Source organism: Hyaena hyaena, unplaced genomic scaffold (assembly GCF_003009895.1).
Source record: "Hyaena hyaena isolate Hyena2069 unplaced genomic scaffold, ASM300989v1 scaffold_478, whole genome shotgun sequence".
In the NCBI taxonomy this organism is placed as follows: Eukaryota; Metazoa; Chordata; class Mammalia; order Carnivora; family Hyaenidae; genus Hyaena; species Hyaena hyaena.
This window is the reverse complement of record NW_024081110.1, coordinates 368,018-391,528: the sequence shown is the minus strand read 5'-3', so window position 1 is coordinate 391,528 and position 23,511 is coordinate 368,018. Positions and strand designations below refer to the sequence as shown.

General features: G+C 38.4%; 1 protein-coding gene across 1 annotated transcript in view; it reads right to left on the bottom strand.

The window, feature by feature from the left end:
* PCCA (propionyl-CoA carboxylase subunit alpha) overlaps positions 1 to 23,511 on the bottom strand; it is a 410,939-nt gene that overhangs the window by 278,955 nt on the left and 108,473 nt on the right. The window contains exon 8 of the mRNA XM_039254278.1: positions 3,819 to 3,855. Coding sequence (XP_039110209.1) covers positions 3,819 to 3,855 — 37 coding nt within the window. The remainder of the gene's footprint in view (positions 1 to 3,818; positions 3,856 to 23,511) is intronic.

Sequence of the window (23,511 nt, the reverse complement as noted above, 5' to 3'; positions counted from 1 at the left end):
GAGTTCAAGAAAGCCAGTGTAACTAAAGTAGAGTAGGCAAGGCGAGGAGTAGTATAAAATGAGATTGGAGAGAAAGGAAGGTGCCAAATCATTTGGGGTTTATAGTCAGGCTAAGGAATTTTTATTTTATCTAAGTGCAAAGAAAAGCCATTAGAGGGCTTCAAGCAGATTCGGACTGGGATGAGATGGGGGTGTGTTCTTATTACTTAGAGGAGTTTTAAAATATCACACTGTTATGTGAAGAATGGCTTTGAAGTGTTTAAGAAGCAGAGAAACTATTGTCACAGTCGCCGCAAGGACAATGGTAGTTTGGGAGAGGGTACTAGTGGTAAAGATAGTGAGCAGTGAATACGGGAGGTAATGTGAATGAAGGGCTGACAGTATCTATTGATATATTGACATCAGGATGACAGGCAACGGCACCAGGATAGGTCTTGGGTTTTAGCTTTAGACACTGAGTAAATGGGAGTGACATTTACTGAGATGTAGAAACTGTGGATGAAGCAGGCTTAGAGGATGGTGAATCTGAGGATCAGAAAACATTTATTTAAATTGGGCATGATCTGCAATTGTGAGAAAGGCATGCCAAAGAAAAGAATCAGAACAATCTGGAAGTGGTTAAAGAGAAGGTTTCAGATTTACAATTTCTTTTCCTTTTACCAATCAATTTGGCTTGATTGTATTAAGGACCTTTGATCCAGTAAAAAGATCAAACTTTAATGCAAATCAGTCTCACTGATTACTGTTGTCTATCTCTGGGGTTAAAGATAAACTGCGGATCAATAGTCCTGTATCTGTAAACTTAAAGAAGGTCAAAGGAAAAAATCAAGAGTGAGAATGAAGGAGACAAGACAGAACAAAAATCAAGTACACAGAAGTAACATATTAAGCCTTAATGGTCTCTCCCCATCGATGATAAGAGGCTGTTTCTTTAATTCCACATGAAACATGCTTAAGTGCCTTACAGTATTTTCCACCAAGTGGTGACTCAAACGTTAGCTCTCATCCTCTAATCCCATTAGTTTAGCAAAAGTATAATGAAAAATCGATAGTCTTTGGAACTAAATGAACCTATATTTAAAGCAGGCCCACCACTCAGTAGGCCTGTGACCTTGAGCAAATTACTTACCATTTCTAATCCTCAGTTTCTTAAATGTAAATGAAAATAATTAACCCAAAAATTAGCATTAGAAATAACATTCACAAAGTGCTTGCAACAAGGAAAAAATGCTCCATAAACAAGAGCTACTATTATGTAAAAGACACCTAATTCATCAATGCTCAAGGCAGTTAGCTTCCTCCTTTGGCCTCAAAGATTCCTGTTTTCAGGAGAGAAGACTTTAGAGAGGAGAGAACCACAGTCAAGACCAAATTAATTTTCTCCAGGTAACACTTAAGAAGTAAAGAAGAAAAATGTGTGAATAGGTATATATGACATAGTCAATCTGCTACCTATAAATGGACAGTTTCAAAGGTGTGATTATAATTCAGTTGTTTAGAACTAGGAGCATATTTTTCCGTAGAACCAATGTTTAATTCAACTCTTAGATGAATTAACCAAGGCCCATCCAAATTATAATGTAGTTAAAGTGTGACAGATCTCAATAAAATGAGTAGAAAACTAAACTGATGAATCACCAAAGAATACAGAATACCGAGGGACTAATAATATGTAATTTCATTTATTTTAGAAGCTGGCACTTCAGGAAAACAGTTTTATGGGAGGTTTCCGTGGTGATTCAAGGGGGTTTTCAGGGAAATTCCAAAAGCTTTATAATAGGCTGATGACCCTGGTTCTTTATTATGTTTTATTTCACCTCAAATTTTATGGCTTCCCTTTCTTTCAGCATAAGCAAAACACTAGCACCGTTAGACTTCACAGCCATGATTACGATCATTTATTTCACAAATGAAAAGGAATAACTGGAGAAGAATGAGAAGATAGAAAAGAGGAAGGAGTCATAAAGGTTGCGCCGAAATATAAAAAAAAGAGCCTGAGATGGAATTTGGTAACTTCCCCAGTAAACTCAAAAGGGACCAAAGCAGAGCATTAAAATATTAAGGGAAGAAAGCCAAATGATGAGAACTGATTATTTTAAAGGTCACAGATTTGAGAAAAATAGAAAAGAAAATGTAAAAGACAAGATAAGGAAAGCAAGCAAAGGCATTTGCAGACTGCCATTTACACAAAGGAAATACCCAAGAAGCGCAGATTCATAATCCGAAATATGGCCAATGTAACTCATGATCTCCTTCCAATCCCTTTCATTTCTCTGAATTCATCCAAATAATCTGTTCTTTTCATGTAGATACTCTTGCGCTAATTGTACTACTGCATCTTATTACATAGTTAATAACAATACTATCTAAATAGTCGACTGTAATCTACAAGCATACAGCAGAATTAAGTGAAAACTACTTCATGAGAAAGTCTCCTAATGGAGATGCTTTTGATTTTCTCCAAGAAATAAACCATGAATCAGTTCCACGTAGTCCAACTTATTCAGGAATCTAGCAAATCTTTCTGTGAAATGCTGAAATGTTTTTGTTTTTGTTTTGTTTTGTTTTTGAGAATGTTGATGTGTCCGAAGAAATGATTAAGGAAGAGATGTTACAGTCAGATAAAACAAGATTTTCTAAGACCTGGTCTAAAATCCAAATCTGTATCAGTAGCAGCTATGTTTGCAAAACAAATAAACAACAAAACACACTTAACCATGAGCCAAACCAAAATAATTTAGCCATACCCAATTAGAAACAGGGACACAAAGAGCCAACAACTTTCCAGATCACTCAAGAACTTTTGTTTCCAGATCACTCAAGAAATGCTCAGCTAGCCTGAGCAAATTGTAAAGAATGTATTTACTAACGCAATTGGTTACTTTCAGAAATAAGAAGTATATACCATGTATCACAACTATTTAAATACTCCCAAGTCAAATGTTCTCCCAGTGGATAAAACAATTCCAAACAATGGATCTTAATGAGAAAAGAGGACTAAAGAAATGTTAATGTGGGATGCTGAAAAGTTTGGCCCCGTCCACGTAGGAATGCTAAGAAGGTGAGATTTCCTGACCGGCCAAGCATTGTCAGATTTCTCTCACAACCCTACAAAGTTCTGCAAATGTATACAAATACTAATTTGATTAATACAACTGTAAAGTAACTGGATACCACCACTAATCCATGATAACAATTTGCCTTCACATATTTTTTTAATTGGCAGATACTGAGAATATAATAGTTACCATGAGCAATAAGGAATATTTTTTTAAATAACAAGTTGATAAGCCCTGCCCCAAGTATAACTGTACCTAAAACAATCAAGTAAAACAGTCATTAAAATGTCCTTCAGTTTACCTTTTACTCCAACTTAGAATTTTTAGTTCTGATTTCTCACATTCTGTTTCCTAGCAAGATTATTAAAACATCTTAGGAAAAGGTAAAAACTTGAAGAGCCTTGTCAAATGTGAAATCTTCATTTTAACCATCAATGTCTTTAACTTTAATACGTTGTATTCAGCTAAGTATGTAAAATTTACATTATATCCAATCTCAAGAGTTAAGACAATTCCTTCTTTTAATTAGCCAGTGATTTCAACTTACAAAAGAGCTCTAATTAAAAAGTCAAATTACTCTTTCAAGTCCACCTTAGTAATATGGTAATTCAGCTGATAAATTCTTCCAAAGGGACAAGTAATCAGAATCCTAAATGTATTAAAATATTATTTGCTCTATGGGGTTACTTATTACATGTTTACTCAACCGTATCTGCTGAAAGACACAGAAACTCTACCAAAGTTAATTTAAGAACTTACCAATTTCCCTTGCAATTCTGACAGCTTCATCTGCATCCTGTAAAACCAGGAAATGAGACCCAACATTAATCCCATCAGCCATTGCACAATGTCTTTAGGGCAGTCATATATTGCACTACTGTCTCCTCGGATTCATTTAATGTTCAATTTTACAACCTTCTAACTCTTTTCTTTCAGAGAAATGTAAAATTAATACCATAAGTGGAATGTAAATTCTACCTCATCATTATTATATTAAGAAACTCAAAGCAGTTTGAAATGAGCTGGCAGGAAGCACTACCAGAATTGCCAAATGATTTGGTGCAGTTGCTGGAATTTAACAGCAGAATTTAGATGTTTACAATCAATACGGAATCATAAATCAGATCATTAAAGCTTGTCTACAACCAGCTTTTTCCTGTCCCTCTGATATTTACATGTCATGTTTTCCTGAATTCTGTCAGCAGGGGGAGTTGATTCTCTATTGTTTGGGAGAGGCTCAAGATTTTCCAGAAATAAAAAAAGTAAATTTCCAGTATTTCTAGGAATTGCCAATTGATCCCCAAAAGATTACTTTAGTAGTCTCCCTTACTTTTTCTTTTTTATTTCATCCTTTTTTTCAGGTACATACTTTATCTTTACATCTTGTTATGATCAGTAATTTAAAACCTTAAATTCCATGAACCAACTTGTGAGGGAAAACTTCAAAAAAGCCAAGGAAAGCAAATGCCTTCATAAACAGTACAAGGTAAGAGTTGATATATGTAAGGATTATTGCTAATTATCAACAATGCAACTGAAAGGAAAAAAATTTCCCTTGAATCTTAACATTTCACTGATCAGTAACTCTCCCCTAACTGGCCCAGCACAGGACATTCCTGATACGTCTCCCCGTGAACAGTAGACAGAAAGCTGAAAAGAAGGGGTTACATTCAAGCCTCCCTAGTAAATCTGACTTTTCTTTACAATTCAGTGATGTAAACTAATCACAAGGAATGACAATAGTTTTGAAACCATTAGCTAGTAAGAAGGCCTGAATTTTTCAAAAAGAACTTTAATATTTTAAAGTGAATGCTGGTAAATTTAAGCTTTTCAGCTAGTAACCTAAAAATGTAGAGTAACCATGTCAGAATCCTCCCCCAAAAGGAGGGGGCGGGGGATGTTTATAACTGGTTCATTTATGTCTAATAAAAAAAAAAATCTTCCTTAAAAGTCTTCAGTACCTAATAACATCCCCTGACTAAGGAGGTTGGCAGGGGAAGTTGTCAGAAAAATTTAATTTCCTTTCATTAGCCAGTCTGCTCCACAAATAGGTGCTTGTTAAGTTCAAAGCAGTCCTGAAAGCAACATCAGTTTTAAGTCTCTCTCTCTCTCTCTCTCTCTCTCTCTTTAGTCCAAGCAGTCACATCTGCTAATGAGATTTTCCAAATAACAATTGTTTTCAAGTCAGAGATAAATCTATACCTCCCACTCTACTCTCCCCCCAAATTATCAAGGTTTACTGCTTTATTACACCTTGCTGTTTTCACTGACCCGACATTCTCCAAATTTTAGCTTAAAGGGATAAAAATCCATGAAAAGGGTCATTTAAGAATGTTAGTGGTTTCCACACATTGAGTTTGAAGGTTCTTTGTTCAAGCCAGTGACAGTTATTTGAGAATACTTCCCCTTAATAGCCTCTCTGTCAGGAAGTGTTAAACCTGCCAAATGCAGACAATTAGTGCCTCACGAACAAAATACAGGAAGAGCGCTGGCTGACGGAGACTGGATTATAAGAAGCCTAGAAGGAAACTTTTAACATGTCTATTCTTTCAAATGTGTAGTAGTATATTTGCAAAAGATATTCTGAGAGAGAATAAACTGCTGTCTCAAAAGTCCGTTACCTTGAAAGAACTGACAAATAGGCAAATGTTAAAAGATAATGCACAGAATTCATTACTCATATTTATTACATACACATTATAGATGTATGTATATCTATAAAGATATAGATATACATAAATATACATATATATAAAGAGATATCTATTTACACAAAGCAAAACGTCTAAAAAAATGTTGACTGTCAGGAATCCAACATTTCCATAAACAGCTGAAAAACAATCTTGTCTTTTAACTTAATAAGTATGTTACACTCCCTTACTATGATGTCTTATGCAAAATTTGGGACATACTTTTAAAAAAGTCATTATTGGGGCGCCTAAGTGGCTCAGTTAGTTAAGCGTCCGACTCTTGGTTTCAGCTTCAGGTCATGATCTCACAACTTGTGAGTTCAAGCCCCACATCCCGCTCTGTGATGATGGCATAAGAGCCTGCCTGGGATTCTCTGTGCCTCTTCTCTCTCTGCCCCTCCACTGCTCTTGTTCTTTCTCTCTCTCAAAAATACATAAACATTAAAAAAATCATTATCTAAGATTCAGGTTTAACTGGGCAACCTGTATTTTTATCTGAAAACTCTTAAAAACAATTTTTTCCTACTATGAAAAGCAAATTTGACTAAATGAACTTCCAAGTAAAAATCAAACTGCCTTAAAAATTCATTTTTCACTTGTCATTCATTTATCCCAAGATATTTTATTTAGGACATATTATATATTGGACATTTAAAAATTATTATCAGTTTCAAAAAGAAAAACACTCATTAAATACACTATTACATACATTCATCTCCAATATATTCTTTTAGCACATTTAGCTATTAGGCTATATAAAGAGATTAAAATTCAACAACATTGACTATTCACACAGTATAACTTTCCTATAAAGACTATAGATAGAAAACATTACATTTTTTTAAGCTTATTTATTTGGAGAGAGAGAGAGAAAGAGAAAATCTCAAATCGACGCCACACTGTCAGCACAGAGTCCTGACACAGGGCTCGAACATACAAACCGTGAGATCATGATCTGATTCAGCCATTCAATCACCCCAGAAAAACATTTTTCAATAAAAAACCTCTAATCAACAAGAAAAAGACCAACAAATATCAAAAAAAATGGCCAAAAGAATAAATGAGAAATTTCCATAAAATGATATCCAAAGGAACATATGAAATATATTCAACTGCAGTCATAACTATAGACGTACAAGCTCAAACAAGGAAATGCTGCGGTCAACCTGCCAGGGTCTGCCAACAGCCAGCAGTGAAGGCATGAAGGTAAACAGACAGGACTCCCACTACTGACACTGACAGTTCCTAAAAAGATTTTCATACAATTATCTATCAAAAGTTTGAAGACTTAATTCTTTCAAACCAGCAATTTCATTTTTAAGAAGCTATTCTATATACATAGTCACATGCATGCACACAGAGAGATATATATATAAACAAATTATTTTTAATTTGTTGCTGGTGTTTAGATAAGGAAATCAGAAAAACAATTTTAAAGGGTTTCAGTAAGGGACTGATACCAAAAGGGATACATACATGAAATGGAATATGCTATAGTCTTTGGTAAGTTTTAAAAGATGAGGTTGGGGCGCCTGGGTGGCTCAGTCGGTTAAGCGTCTGACTTCAGCTCAGGTCATGATCTCACGGTTTGTGGGTTCGAACCCCGCGTTGGGCTCTGTGCTGACAGCTCAGAGCCTGGAGCCTGCTTTGGATTCTGTCTCTCTCTCTCTGTCTCTCTCTGCCCCTCACCCATTTGTGTTCTGTCTCCTCTCTTTCAAAAACAAATAAAAACTTTAAAAAAAAAAAAGGTGAGGTTGATCCATATGTAATACTACATTAAATAGTTTTTGCACCCACAGAACTTATAGACTTATTTAATAAGGGAAACTGAAAGAGAGTCAACAAATCAACTGAGAAATGAAATAATGACACCTGGGAACAAATAGTACTGAGGAAGACAGAGAGGGAGAACATGTTTTAGACAGACTGCTCAGAAAGGATCCTTCTGGGGGTCCCTGGCTGGCTTTAGTCAGTACAACGTGTGACACTTGATCCAGGGGTTGCCAGTTCAAGCCCCACAGCGGATGTAGAGATTACTTAATATATTAAAAAGAGGGAAAAAAAGGATCCTTCTGAAGTAAAATATAAACTAAAGCCTGAAGAAAAAAAAAAGTCACTGCCATGGGAAGATTAGGGTGAATAAAGTGTAGACAGAAGGAACAACATGAACAAAACCCCAAATTTGGAAGCCATTTCCTATGTTCTAGAAACCAGGTCTGTGAGGTGAAAACTGAAGACAAAAAGTGGCAGAAAAGGACAGTATAAAGTCCAGTGGAAGGCATGGCGTCTCCAGCGGAACATTTTGGGACTCAGGACAAGAGTTCCAAATGCCTTGACTCTGGGCCAAAGAATTAGGACTAGGGTTTAGGAAGATAACACTTCCACTTTAAGAATGCACCAAATATAGTGTGTACCATGGAGGAAAGCAAGTTGCAAGATAATATATATAGTATGACCTTATCTACATTAAGACAGAAACCTTGGAACACTCATCAAAGTTCATGTATGGACACATTCAAACACCTCAGCTTGAGTTACTGCTCGAAAGTAGGATAAAGAGTTGGAGAAGGGGCAACTCTGACTTATGGTTACAGACTCTCGGGTACACGTTTAACTTGATCACCAGTAAGATCAAAATTTTATGCTTCATACTACTTTCACGATTTAAAAATTAAATCAGCCACACTTGAAGGTATTATTCAATCTAATTAATAACTTCCAAGACATTAAATGTTATCAAAACAAACTAGTATTCCCAAAATGTGCTTAAACTTTTCATGACTCCCCACCGCCTTAGAACCAAACTTTAATTCCTTGACTCTGTGTCGGTAGTGGATCCTAGCTGCCGATGCCACCAGCCCGGTCCCCAGTCCCTGCCTACCTCTGCTTTCCTTCCCACCCCCAAGCCCACACACACATTCCTCCAGCTGCCCAGCCTTTACACCTCCTCCTCGGCTCAGCCAGAAACCCCCTTCTCTTCCACCTCTTTCCACTACTCCAACTTTTATACTATATGCCACATTCCAGGCCCCACATCCCAGCCTTCATGTAATTTATAGTTTAGTGGAAAAGACAGACCCTTACATGACACACAGTGGCTAAGAAATCATCATTGAGATGCATGTTATGCAGAAGTGAAAAGGGAGTGTGACCACGGGGAATCTTAAGTTAAAAACAGAGTTCCAGGAAACTTCTCAGATGCTGCGACTGTGAAGAGGGACCTAACAAATGACAGAAAGCAGGGTGGGACAGAGTCAGTGGGGTTGGGGCCTGAAGAGTAAACCAACCACCCAGGGAAGCAGAGCTGCCACAGACCATGATAAAGACACTGAACTTCAGCTTAAGAGCAAGAAAACGAAGAGTCCTCACCATGGCTGCATTTTGAAGAATCAGAGCTTATAATTTACTCATCACTGTGAGTACTGTCTATGCTCTTCATTTCCCTACCACATTACAACACAAGCTCCGTAAGAGCAGAAATCGCTAACCGGTTAGTGATAGATTTTAAATGCCTACAACTGCCTGACACATTGTGGCCATTCAATAAACAGCTGTTGAATGAAAAGACTGACTGAACCGATGACCACATGACTAGTTTATAGAGAGAGGCAAGAGGGCTGTGAGGACTTTAGCTGAGAAGCTGTAGTCCAGATGAGAGAAAAATTCCCACTTTCTCTCAAACTCAGGGGTATACTTCACATCTCACCTAAATCTCACTTTCTCTAGAAAGCCTCTCCAGCCTTCCTACACCAGGTTAGGTGCCATTGCTGTGTGATATTACACTCTGTCCTTCAGTTATGACAGCCCCATCAATGAATCTGCATGACAGCAATGACGAGGTCTGGCTTGCTCTCTACGAAATCCCCAGAGCTCAGCAAGTCAATACATCAACACATTATTTGTTAAATGAACAGTCATGCATCAGCTTCCACAGAAACCAGCCTGGAGCAGTAGGGCGCCAGCTCCAACAGAAGGGCTCAGGTCCAGAGCATCTGGGTTTGAAGCAAACAAACTTCTAACCAAGGAGATGTCATTGTTCAAATCCACACATCTAAGTCATAGATAGCAAGGGTAGCACCACACGGTAGTTCAGAGCAGGAGCTCAAGAACGAGACGGGCTTGGGTTTTGCTTCAGTTTAACACAAAGCACACTCAATGAAGTACCGTTGTCACTGGGCAAAATCGAGCCCGTATCTGCCTGTTTAGCCTCAGTCAAGCACTTCTCTTACCACAAGCTGCAACTTCAAATGTTTGCAACTTGGGTTTCACAAAACCTACTCTTTAAGAGAGGGAAGGAAAAAAAAAAAAAAAAAAAAAACAGTGCTACCCACGCTGTAATCTTAAATGAATGTTTCATTAATTTAAAAGATCAAACTTCTGGGGAGCCTGGGTGGCTCAGTCAGGTAAGCATCTGACTCTTGGTTTTGGCTCAGGTCATGATCTCACAGTTCATGAGTTCAAGCCCCCACAGTGGCTCAGTCAGGTAAGCATCTGACTCTTGGTTTTGGCTCAAGTCATGATCTCACAGTTCATGAGTTCAAGCCCCCACATCAGGCTCTGCACTGATAGTGGGAAGCCTGCTTGGGATTCATTCTCTTTCTCTCTCTCTCTCTCTGCCTTTCCTGTTCTCTCATCCACTCAAAATAAATAAATAAACTTTCCAAATAAATAAATAAGTGATAAAACTTTACATGGCAGTAACTTTTCAAATTGAAGAGCCACAAGTTTACATTATACTAAAATGTAGGCGAAAACAACAGATACTCAACTTTAATAAAAATGTGAAAGAAGTATTAAACTTAATTTTATCAAATATATTTCATTTTTATTTATATAAAATAAATCCCTTTTAAGCAAACCATCATTACTTCTTCACAAATCCAATTTGGCAACATTTGAAGGAAAAGAATTGCTTCTGCTTTTAACTTTAGAACATTCTTTTCTCTAAAACAATTTTTTAATGCTTATTTATTTTTGAGAGAGAGACAGAGCATGAGTGGGGGAGAGGCAGAGAGAGGGACAGACAGAATCTGAAGCAGGCTCCAGGCTCTGAGCTGTCAGCACAGAGCCCGAGGCAGGGCTTGAACTCATGAGCCATGAGATTACGACCTGAGCTGAAGTTGAACACTTAACCAACTGGGCCACCTACGTGCCCTTTGAAGATTTTATATTTCAGATTTTAAAGTGATTTCTACACCCAGCATAGCCCAGGAACTCAAAACCTCACAATCAAGAGTCACATGATCTACTGATTGAGCCAGCCAGGCACCCCTAGAACATTCTTAAGATAGTTTCTACATCTATGCAGTATATGATATACAATAAAATATGTGAAAATAGTACAAGGATTAAGACAGCAGATTGCATTCAAGAAGTGTTCTGTATAATAACATTTTATGATTTATTAAAAGAAGATTTCTAACAGGTGGGACAATGATCCCCTGAAAATCAAAGAAAAGTCAAATACAAAAATTTCAACAGAAGGAATCAATTTTATGGCACTGATACCCTTACGCAATTTTTAATTTAAGTACTTAAGAACATGTGTTTTCATATCGAAAGTTAATACAATGAGAAAACACAGAAAATATAAAACTAAAGGAAACAAAATATTAGCAATAGTATTCCTGATGGCTTCAAATCAGGAAGAAGGACAAATGAATGGTCTAACAATATCATTTGACTCTATTCTCCTAAACAATTATGATCCCTATGGTTCATTCTGTAATCCCAGCCTATAAATCCAGTTTGAAGGAAGCCACATTCGGGTTCTGAAGTCACTGCACACTTGGGAACACTGTGGAGGTAAATATTAAGCTGTGTAATTCCAAAACAGCTGCCCAAATATATATGCAATTCCTAAAGTTTTAATGTCTTGGTATAAGGCCATCACTTAATATTATGATTACTTGAAATGTTATGTGTCACAGAAATAACTGAATTTCATTGTCAATTACATCATAATGGACTCTCATCAAATCTTTAACAGTGTCCATTTCTGAGATGCCATCACTTACAGCTGTTCTTATTCTCTCACAAAACGTGTTTCTTCTTCAAGAAGATTTATAAAAAGGACTTTTGGGACAAATACAGGTATACGACATCTTTGAGGTTAATACTAAAATGGGTAAGAATTTCAGAACTAAAAAGTTGCATTCAAAATGAACAAGAATTAGGAACATGGGACTAAGTGAACTGAGCAAGATTATAGTTTTGTGACTCTTGTTGGAAATATTGCTGGTTCTCGAATATTTGCTCTTCCAGATTAAGGAAACTTTCTCTTAAGATATCTATGATATTCAGAAATGTCATAAAGTATTCCTTTGTAAACTGAAGTATCTATCTCTTCTCTCTGCCTAAACCCTCTGAAATTCAAAAACTCTCAGTGAGTATTCTTTCTTTCATGGCAATTACAATTGTCTGCATACGTTTGGTAAGAATCTGTTCATCTTGTAACAGATCACCATTAGAACTACTGGTTATTTTACCAAGGCTTTGACTGGAATGTCATATTTGAGAGTGACATGCATAGACTCAGATATAACCAGCCAGCTCTGAGGAACTAAGGTGGACTTTATGAAACACGGAGCCATAAAGCCCCTTGGAAATGTTGGCCTGATACCTGTTTACAGTGTTCCCAGTAGCCTCCCTAGGTGAGTAAATAAGGTCACTTCCTGGCAGGTACAGGAGCCTCAGAATATCTTGTGGACTTCATGAAGAGGGATTTGCTCAATTCTACAGGTACTGCAGGACTGTCTGATGGGAGGTACTTGGCTTGGCTTCTGGCCTGGAGAGGTTACTAAAAGTCCAATATGGAGAGTCCTTATAAAAGGTTCCAGCAAAGCAAACTTTAAAAGATTCTCATAATCAGTAGCTATTCTTGCTGAGCTATGTAAATAATTAGGCCAAGGCTGTTAAGACTGGACTTGTTCTAATGCATTGGTCGTGATGTGGCTACCTCTGGAAATGGGGGTTTTTAGAGAGAAAAACTATGTTTCAACAATGCCCCACTGTGAATTTTAAATTGTAGTTCTGATTGTCTTTAAATGTTTGGTGTTTGCCTAAACTAGACAACTTGAGGTAAACTTCAGAAAAACTGTCACAGTATTTCATGTATAGACAATCTTCTGTGCTTGTTATTCTGTGGGGATAATAATAAGACCCCGTGGGCATATGATGATTGAAACAACTGGAAGATGGGATGGACTCCCCCCAACAACAGTATGCAAAGACTTTTCTCACTGTAGACCTATCAACAGATAAAGACTTTTGTGCTTTACTATTCACTTGAGGCCTGGCTAATTCATAAATCTCTAAATATACAAACCATATCGTCCCTAAACCTGATCGGACAGTTACTAGAAACCCACCCCATCTAAACCCAGGAGATCGGGTTTATTCAAAGGATGAGGGCCGCCGGCACCCCTTTCGAAGACTTGGAGATGGACTTCACAGATACCAAGTAAAGGATTCAAGTACCTCCTTGTAAGAATCTGCACATATTCAGGATGAGTAGAAGCCTTCTCAACCAGGACAGAACCAAGTCGTGAGGTGGCCAAAGCTCTTCTACGGGAAACCATGCCTCAGTTTGGTCTGCCCTTAACCATACATAGTCACAATGGACCTGCATTTGTGGTGGATGTCATACAAACACTGACCAGGTCCCTCAACATTACCTGGAAACTGCACACCACTTACCGACCCCAGAGCTCAGGGAAGGAGACTACGAAAGCTAACTCCGAAGAGCCCTCAACCTGGCAAAGTGGCTCAGACCCGGTCAACAGGCTTAAACTGATACTGAAAAAGACACCAGCCCTTGAGATCTTCAGCCCTGCTCAAGCCACACCCCATGAGCTGGCTGACTTGTGCACAGCAGAAGCTTGAGGAATCAGTGTGTGGACCAGCAGCTCAGATGCAACTCTGTCAACCCCTGCTCCTTACCAGTGTCATAACCCTGAACTTGTTCCTTACAAGTGGACTAATAAAGGCTACCCCACAAACTGGACATCCAGGCTCCCTATTCTCACAGGACCCCTCCTTTTCCATAATTTTACTTGTGACCATTGGCCCCTGCATCCTAAACACCCTGGTATCCTTCACTGAAAATACTTCATTGAAAAAACACCAAACTACAACACACATCTTAGCGCTCCGAGGGTACCAACCCCTAGAGCTAACAGGTGATGCCTACTAAAAAATATTTTTTTAAAGGCATCAAATGGGGGGAGTGTTGGGAAAATAACTAAAGTTATGCATCATAAGATGACCAATGGGACTAACATAAGCTCTAGTCTCTAGCTTAGAGGATCCTCTTCCAGGTTCTTCTTCCTGCCCTGCTTGCCATGCAGGCCAAATTAACTACTAATGCAGAATGTGAAGTAAACGATAAACTGTCCCCCATGCTTGTGCTCAGGCCTCAGATCTCTGGAGAAGGATCTCTTCTGAGCCCGCCGGTATAAAATAAAACCATACACCAAGGTCTCCGAGTGCCGCTTGGTTTTTCCATGAGAGATCCAGCCTGGTACTATAACAATATATCTTGTGGTCTTCATACAGCCTCTGAACCCGCAGGACACAGAACTATTACTGGTTTTACAATACCACAAACAATGTGCACCTGCATCCCCAGGACACTCCCCTGGATCAGATGCTCTGTGTCCTCATTGTTGCCGATGAGCAGGGAAGAAGGGAAGGGAAGGGAAGCAAAAACTGTAAGAAGGACAGGCAAATTCAATTCCTTATCATTGATGCTAAACACCCAATTTACTTCTATGGTGATTCAGACCATACTTCCCCTGGCTACATATCACCACCCACTCAACCCTGAACTCTATACTCCACGGATCCAAATCCTACCACTAATTCACATAAGAAGCTACTTACTGAGAGTTTACTTTCCTCAGCTGGTTCTATAACAAATTAGCAACTGTTCTGGGGGGCGTGGCGGAAATCAATGCTTCAAGCACATTTGTAGACAAAAAGCATCATCAAACTATCCTGCATTTGTGGATAAAGCAGAGCAAAACTTTCAACACTCCTGGGTTCAGGAAAATATGTCCCAGCTGATTTGTGTTTTCCAGACGACCCCGAGTTAAGCATAAGACTATGTTTTAATATACTTTCAAATCTTTCTAAACTTGAGTATATATTCCTAGTATTACTATCACCATAAACATAATTGAATCTTTTTTCAAAAATATAGACCCTTTGAGGCATCAGGAGAGTTCTTCATGGTTTATCAGGAGAAAACGATACTGATGTCTATACTTTGTAATTACTAGGACACAGCTTTCCAATTTTTTGGTTTTTTAAATGATTCCCTTCATGCTAGTTTTTGTTGTCATTTGGCTCTTTCTGCTAAAACAAGAGTGCAGTTTGTAAAATGTGGCTAACTGGGTGACAAAAACATTGACTACTTTAAACCTACACTGCATAATTTACAAACCTCAAATTACCACACTCTGCTCTGAGATGTAAATAATCCTAGTATTCTCTCTTAAAGGGCAATAGGAATTCAGAGAGGGTTAATGAATTTACTCCCAAATTAGAATGCTGATAGGTATTCACAACCAAATGCAGCCATTTCATCAGTGGTGGTCCCTCCCTCCGCCCCACTCCTGACATGTACCAGATCATATAAGCTATCAATTCAGCTTCCACCAGGCCCTCCACACCATCTACTGTGCTCCCTCCTAATACTTTATTTTAGGCCCCTATCGTTTCTTGCCAGGGAAGAACACTTTTAATTCACTGACCAGCCTCGAGTTTTGCACTGCTCCAATCCATTTTCCACATCACAAACCAAAGTATGTTTTCTAATTCTAGAATTCTATCATGTTCACTTCTCCACATGAAACCATTCAGAGGCTCCCAAAGCCCTAAGAATAAACTCCAAAACCAGACGCATAGTAGTCAAGGCCACATGTACCTGGATCTTCATTTTCCCTCCAGCTTGCTCTTACCACAGCCTCATACAGTGCAGACCTGCAGTTTTCTAAAGTTCCAACTGTCTCTGAGCTCTAAGCTTTCACAATAAGATGTTCTCATGGACCTTGGAGCTGTGTCCCATCAACACCCTCACTCTTCAGCTAACTCACTACTGTTCAAACTTGAGGTATCTATTGGCAGATCTACAGGACGCCCTCAAACTAGGTTCAGTGCCCCTCCTACATGAACCCCATGCACTCTGAGCTCCGAATATTAAAACATTAAGTTGCCTACTTGTAGGTTTCCCTAAGGTGCCTTGAAGCTCTTTGAAATCAGGATCTGTAGCTTGTTATTCTTTGCTAAACAAGTGGGCTGGGGTTCCAAACCCTGTCTTCTTTCAGCTTGAAATATACACTCTTCACTGCTCTCAAGCTCCTGAGGTCAAGTTAATAAGATGCTGAATAGGGGGCGCCTAGGTGGCTTAATCGGTTAAGCGTCCAATTTTCGCTTAGGTCACGCTCTCGCAGTTCGTGGGTTCAAGCCCCGCGTCGGGCTCTGTGCTGACTGCCAGCTCAGAGCCTGGAGCCGGCTTCGGATTCTGTGTCTCCCTCTCTCTCTGACCCTCCCCTGCTTGCGCTGTCTCTCTCTCCTAGAAATAAAAATAAATAAAATAAAAAATAAGATGCTGAATAGAACAGAACTTGTTAAAGGCAATTATTTGATACCAGATGACTACTTGAGAATTATACCTTAAAACAACGTGAATTTCTCTCTAATCAAAAGGATGACTCAAGAACAAGACATAAAGAAAGCCATTCCAGAAGATTCTTAAGAACTATACAAAAGATTTTAAAAGAATGTGGGGCACCTGGGTGACTCAGTGGGTTAAGTGTCTGACTTTGGCTTAGGTCATGATCTCATGGTTTGTGGGTTTGAGCCCTGCATCAGGCTCTGAACCTGGAGCCTGCTTCAGATACTGTGTCTCCCTCTCTCTCTCTGCCCCTTCCCCAATTGTGTTCTCTCTCTCTCTCTCAAAAATAAACATTAAAATTATTTTTAAATTATGTTAAAATTTTAAAAGAAAAACAGCATAAATATTCAAATGGGAAAGGAACAAAAGTTTTAAAAAGAAATATAATGAACTGAAATCACATTAATTTACTCAAGTTAGGGGAGCCTGGGTGGCTCAGTCGGTTAAGCATCCGACTTCGGCTCAGGTCATGAACTCATGGTTCATGGGTTTGAGCCCCGCGTTGGGCTCTGTGCTGACAGCTAGCTCAGAGCCTGGAGCCTGCTTCGGATTCTTTGTCTCTCTCCTTCTCTGACCCTCCCCTGCTCATGCTGCCCCTCTCTCTCTCAGAAATAAATAAGAAACATTTTTAAAAATTGCTTTTAATTTACTCAAGTTAGAGATAAAAATTACTTAGGGAAAAAATATAGAATATAATACAGTTGCCAAGAAAAAAAGAAATTTAGCTTTAAAAATACTACAAGTTAAAAAAGAGAGAGAGAAAGGAAAAAAAGAAAAAGAAACTATGGATTTAAGAAAATAGAATTATCTGTAATTAACACATATTCTTTCAATGGTAAAGTACTGCTTGCTTATGCAATTGCTAAAACCACAAGCTATTCCAAAAATCTATGTGATTTATTTGCATAAGCAAACCTCTATTTGCATAGATACCCTTAAAAGTAATCTTTTACTCAACAAATCTAACTATAAAATGCGAAAAATAATGTAGTTCCAAATGAATGCAGTTACTACACAAGGAATCTAAATTAATAACCAGACTTAAATATTTACAGCTTCTTATATCAAATAATGAAAAGCAAACTGGAAACAAAACCACCATAAAATTTTATCAGCCAAACAAAAGGGCATTCCAAAAATTATTTTCAAATGCTTATCAGAAAACTATAACCTACAGGTTCGTTTGTGGCTTAACTAATTCAGACAATAGGTGTCAAGAACTGTAAAGTTAACACAGGTAATGAAAATCTGCCATTATTTCAGAGTAAGATTGGACCTTAAAAATCACCTAAAGCATACAAGAAGACAAAACTGAAAAGATAAGTGGAGTTTTCTTCTACTTGCTACTTTTCCCTATTTTCCAAGTTAACAGAGGTTGTAAATTCAAATGCACATTGTCAAATGCAGCCTCTCTGAAAAGACCAACAAGCAAAACCAACTTTATTACCTACTGCAGTTAAAGATACCATCACTTTGAGACAATCTGGGAAGTTCCACTAAGTTCTGTTCAAGACCCTAGATTCCAAAACTGTAGTGCTCCTCGGATGCCCACTGAGCCCCCACCCAGGGGTGTCCCCAAACACAATGGTGAGAAAAATCTTACTTTGGGAAGAGTTCCAATTTCCTTTTCAGGAACCTTAGAAACCAGGAATCTGTTGATATTATGATTAGATTTGAAACTGTTTATTGTTGGAAGTAGCCCTCCTTTTTATTAACAAAACCTTCCTTATTAGTAATAAAATATCCTCAGCATGCTTTGTTCTAGACCACAGAAAGAATCCATATGGAAGACAAGTATAGGACCTAGAAATTCACTGTCGTACTAGCTCCAGAAGCCATTATATTCAGAAGGTTTCATCACACTGGTACCTAAATAGGATAAAATTTGCTTTGAAAACTATAATAAAACCTTGACAATCTTCTGGGTCTTGTTTTGTCCATGAGAGCCTGGGTATCCGAGAGACCTCCCCTCCAAATCTTAAGCCACCACAACACTGCGTACTGCCAGGTCTACAATCAGAGATGGCCAACCATTAGGCTGGAGGCTAGAGACGTATTATTACAGGGTCCACATGGGTTCATCTCAGGCCAAGTCTATGCTCTGGGGCAGACTTCTCCTTAAAGTACTAAATCCAGAAATTAAATTTATGTTCTTATCCTTCTGAATGGCATAATCTCACCTAGGATAATTCAGAATTATAGTAGACTCTTTTGTAACACTTAAGTTTAATTTACTTATTTTTGTGAGAAAGAGAGCATGCACAGGGGATGGGCAGAGGGAGAGGGTACAGAGCCCAACACAGAGCTCGAGCTCACAAACCATGACAGCATTATGACCTGAGCCAAAATCAAGAGTCAAGCGCTTAACCAACTAGGCCACCCAAGCACCCCTCTTTTGTAACCTTTTGATTATGGTTTGAGAGTCACCTGAGGTGAGAGGGAGACTCAAACACCTAGTGCTCTGCAACTTTTTTATTGCAATGAGGAAACCTCCAAAAAGAATTCAGATTCCAAATTTGTTTCCTTACAAAATTCACGAGAAAAACAAAGCTCATAGGAAGAGGAAAGGATAAGAAAAGACAAATGAAAAATGTGAAAAACTTATAACTCTCTCAAACCTCATGGTCTCCATCCTGCTATTCCTTTTCCTCCATCTTGTTTTCCTCCATTTGCCCCTGATCTGCTCTTTCTTCTACTGACCTGCTCCCTTAGTCTTCTAGCTGGCCAGAAATCCTCAGAGCAACATGACCTTTCAAAATTAAACTACTCTCAGAGTGCCTGGATGGTTCAATCAGTTGAGTGTCTTACTCACCTCTAGTCGTGATCTCATGATTCATGAGTCTGAGCCCCGCATCAGGCTTCCTGCTGTCAGCACAGAGCCTGCTTTAGATTCTCTGTCCTCCCACTCTCTCTGCCCCTCCCCATCTTGGAAAATAAAATAAAAACATTAAAAAATAAATAAATAAAATCAAGCTATTGACAGAACAGGGACAGCCTTGAGGGCTACATTAAAACTTTGGTCTCATTCTGAACTAAGTATTACCAAAGACTTTCCAAAGCTTACACAGATTAGACAGAAATTTACAAAGAAACTGAGGAGTGTATAAATAATCTTGGGTCCTAAGATTTGTATCAGTTCGTTCATATTGCTAGTAACAACCTCAGATTTAAAAATATTAGTTGAAAGGGAAAAATTGAAAGACCTGAGAGTGATTTCAGACTCCTCTAATTGCACAGGAAACCAGAGGGGTTTAGAAAAACTGGAACTGATGGAAAAAGTCCTTGGGAGACACAACCAAAATCTTTCCTATGAAAATAAGTTGGACTCTAATCCAGTTGTGCTAGCAAAGAAAGGATACATCGACTGGGCACTTCAGAGAAGGGCCCTTTAGTACCTTTAGACAGAATTCAGGAGAAGACCCTGAAGCAGTCGTTATCCATTTTCCTCCTTGTTTTTTGTGAGTAGTCTTAAGTCAGAAACTGAAAATTTTATAAACAAGCAAAAATGGGATGGAAATAGTCATATAGGCTGATCTTTAATGACATACTATACCTTTTGAAAGAGCCTGAAAACAAAAGCAGAATAAGACCCAGAATAAACTGATGGCCTTACAGATAAAACTAGATGTTTCCACTCCAGAAATTAAAGCAATCTTTTGATAAAGACAACTGCAGTTTTGTAAGCAATAATAAAAAATAAATTGTTCTGTACTAACCAAGAAAAAGAAGAAAAAATATATATATATAATAGGCAATGTTGAACAGCAAATCAAGTACCTATTTCCTATTTTGCCCCTCAACTTAGAAGGAGAAGTTTCACTAATTAGTAATTAGTGATAACAGGTAATAAATGTAACTTTAAGCCCTAGCACTGTTACACAAGCTTGCTCTCAGAGTCAACAAAGTACTCAGATCATGAGTATCTCTAATACCCTTCAATTTCCCATGTCCCAACCCACAACTGTCACTTTTGGACCTTGATTCAAGGAACATTCCTTCTCCCTCCAAGACACTATATCCACTGACTTCATAAGAAAGAATATACAACACAAACAGAATTTCCAGGTCATATGCTTTCCCAATGACCACATACGTAAACTCCGGAGGACTCTGCTACTCATCTTCAAGACAGAAGTAGTTTGGACTCTCATTACTACCTGTGTGACTAAATCAAGCCCAAACTGAAGATTTCAAGAAGGCCAGATTTCTTGTTAGAAAAAAAATACAATTATACCAGGGGAGGTATTGGATCTAAATAGATCACAGTGCATAATAACCCATCTAAACGACTACCTGAACTTCACAACTCACTCAAACAAGAATGTAAAGAAGGACTAAAGACAAACTAAGCCATTACTGCACCCGAAGTCAAAGAGGTTTTTGCCTGTTTTCTCCTCGAGGACTGTGATGGCTTCCTATCTTATATTTAGGTCTTTCATCCATTTTGAGTTTATTTTTGTGTATGGTGTAAGAAAGTGGTCCAGGTTTACTTTTTTGCATGTCGCTGTCCAGTTTTCCCAGCACTACTTGCTGAAGAGACTGTCTTTATTCCATTGGATAGTCTTTCCTGCTTTGTCAAAGATGAGTTGGCCATATATTTGTGGGTCCTTTTTTGGGTTCTCTATTCTGTTCCATTGATCTGAGTGTCTGTTTTTGTGCCAATAACATTTTATTTAAAATCAGGTGTGCTGGAGCCATAGCTTGCCAATCACTGGTAAGAGAGAAAATTCTGAGCTCAGCTTTTAACTTGTTACTATCCAGGTACCTCAGAGGCATCAAGTAGAACTGTTGCAGAAGCACCTGCATGTGCAGTTCTAAAGTTCCAGAAAACGCTAGCACAGATACAAACAGGTTCCAGATGGAAGACTGCCCCAGGACATATGTACAAGAAGAAAAAATTTCCTTCTCAGAACCCAAAATAAAACCAACATTTACAGAACAAAGATAGGAAGAACAATCAGCATAAAAACTAAGAACAAGCATTCAAAATAAGTCAAAAAATACAAAAACAAAACCAGAACTGCGTAGTGTGCCAGAAGTGAGTACTTTGAGAAGGAAAAATGACCAAGAGACTCAAATGCTTCAAAGAGATAGAGAGAAGATCAAGATTACAAATTATAAACTGAATTTAGAGAAAAGGAGAGGTTGCTGGTAGCCTTTTGCAAGAGAAAGTTGAGTGGGAATGAGGAAAGAAGCCAAACCATAACAGCTTAAAGACTGAGTGAAAAGTGCAGAAATGAAAGCGAGTGAGGACAATTCTTCTAAGATGTGTGGCTGTGAAAGGGAAGAGATGACTAAGGTGACAGCTAGGAAGTAACAGGGGTTTACTGTGCTCCAGGAGGCAGAGGAACACATTTCTTTCCACTAAACTGGAAGCACCAGTTTCCACTAAACTGGAATCATGGGTATCATGTTTATGACCACCTGCTTCCCACTTAGCCCGAAAGTACATATGTTGACTGGGGATTTTTTACCAGCAAGGGTAAAAGAAAGGAGCTGAAAGGCAAGTTTTAAGATATGGAAGAGGGAAAAAATAATCAGTAAAAATTATAGCCCATGAAGTCTAAAAGGGATACATCTGGAGCCTGACAGGAAGAACTGGCTCTATTGAGGACGACAATACCTCTTCCTCATAACAAAAAAAAAGAATAATATTATTAAATGAAAGGATGACTAGAGATTAAGGTAAACATGGAGAAGAAGCTGAGAATATTAATAAGGGCCAAGCTTGTTAACTGTCTTGTAACACATGAAAGGTTCCTGCACAATAAAGAATTGTCCCACCCAGATACTAACCATATTTTACACTGAAATTTTAAGTTTTTACAGGCTAAGTCAAATCACAGAGTTCAAGCCTACTAGGGACACTCTTCTAATCAGAAAAATAATGATAATAACTTCCCTGGAAACACACACACACTCACTCACTCCAGTTTCTGCATTTCTTTCCTAGAAACCTTCAGGTGTTGAAGCTGCTTATTGAGGAATTATGTTTGGGATCTATAATCATCCATAGCTATATCACTCTCCACTAGAAACACAGTTATAACTTATATTTTATGCATATGGACAGAAGCTCAACATAAAGATACACAGAGAACATCATAATGCTTCAGACATTAAATATGTATCATCATTAAATGAAATCCAGAGATTTAAGACAACATTTTTAAACCACCAGCAGTTTTCCTACTATGAGTCAATAATGATCATGAATAAAGAGGAGAAAATACTGCAAATGACAGATCCAATAAAGGGTTAATATCCAAAATATACAAAGAACTTATACAACTCAACACCAAAAAACAATAATCTGATTAAAAATGGGCAGAAGAACTGAATAGGCATTTTTCTAAAAAAGACAATACAGATGGTCAACAGACACATGAAAAGATAGTCAACATCACTAATCATCAGGGAAATGCAAATCAAAACCACAAGGAGGTATCATCTCACACCTGTCAGAACAGCTAGAATCAAAAAGACAAGAAATAGAGACACCAGGGTGGCTCAATCAGTTAAACGTCTGATTCTTGATTTCAACTCGGGTCATGATCTCCTACTTTGTGAGTTCAAACCCTAAATTGGGCTCTATGCTGACACCGCAGAACTTGCTTGGGATTCTCTCTCTCTCCCCCTCCCCAGCTTGTGTGCACACATGCACTCTCTCTCAAAGTTAAGTTAGTAAACTTAAAAAAAAAAAGTTTCAGGGATGCCTGGGTGACTCAGTCAGTTAAGAGTCTGACTTCAGCTCAGGTCATGACCTCACAATTTGTGAGCTCAAGTCCCACATCAGGCTCTGTGCTGACAGCTCAGAGCCTGGAGCCTGCTTCAGATTCTGTGCCTCCCTCTCTCTCTGTCCCTACCCCGCTCATGCTCTCTCTCTCTCAAAAATAAACAAACATAAAATTTTTTTTTTAAATGTTTCAGAAATAAATAACAGGTGTTGGTAAGGATATCAAGGAAAAAGAGGGGCGCCTGGGTTGCTTAGTCGGTTAAGCGTCCGACTTTCGCTTAGGTCATGATCTCGCGGTTCGTGGGTTCGAGCCCCGCGTCGGGCTCTGTGCTGACAACCAGCTCAGAG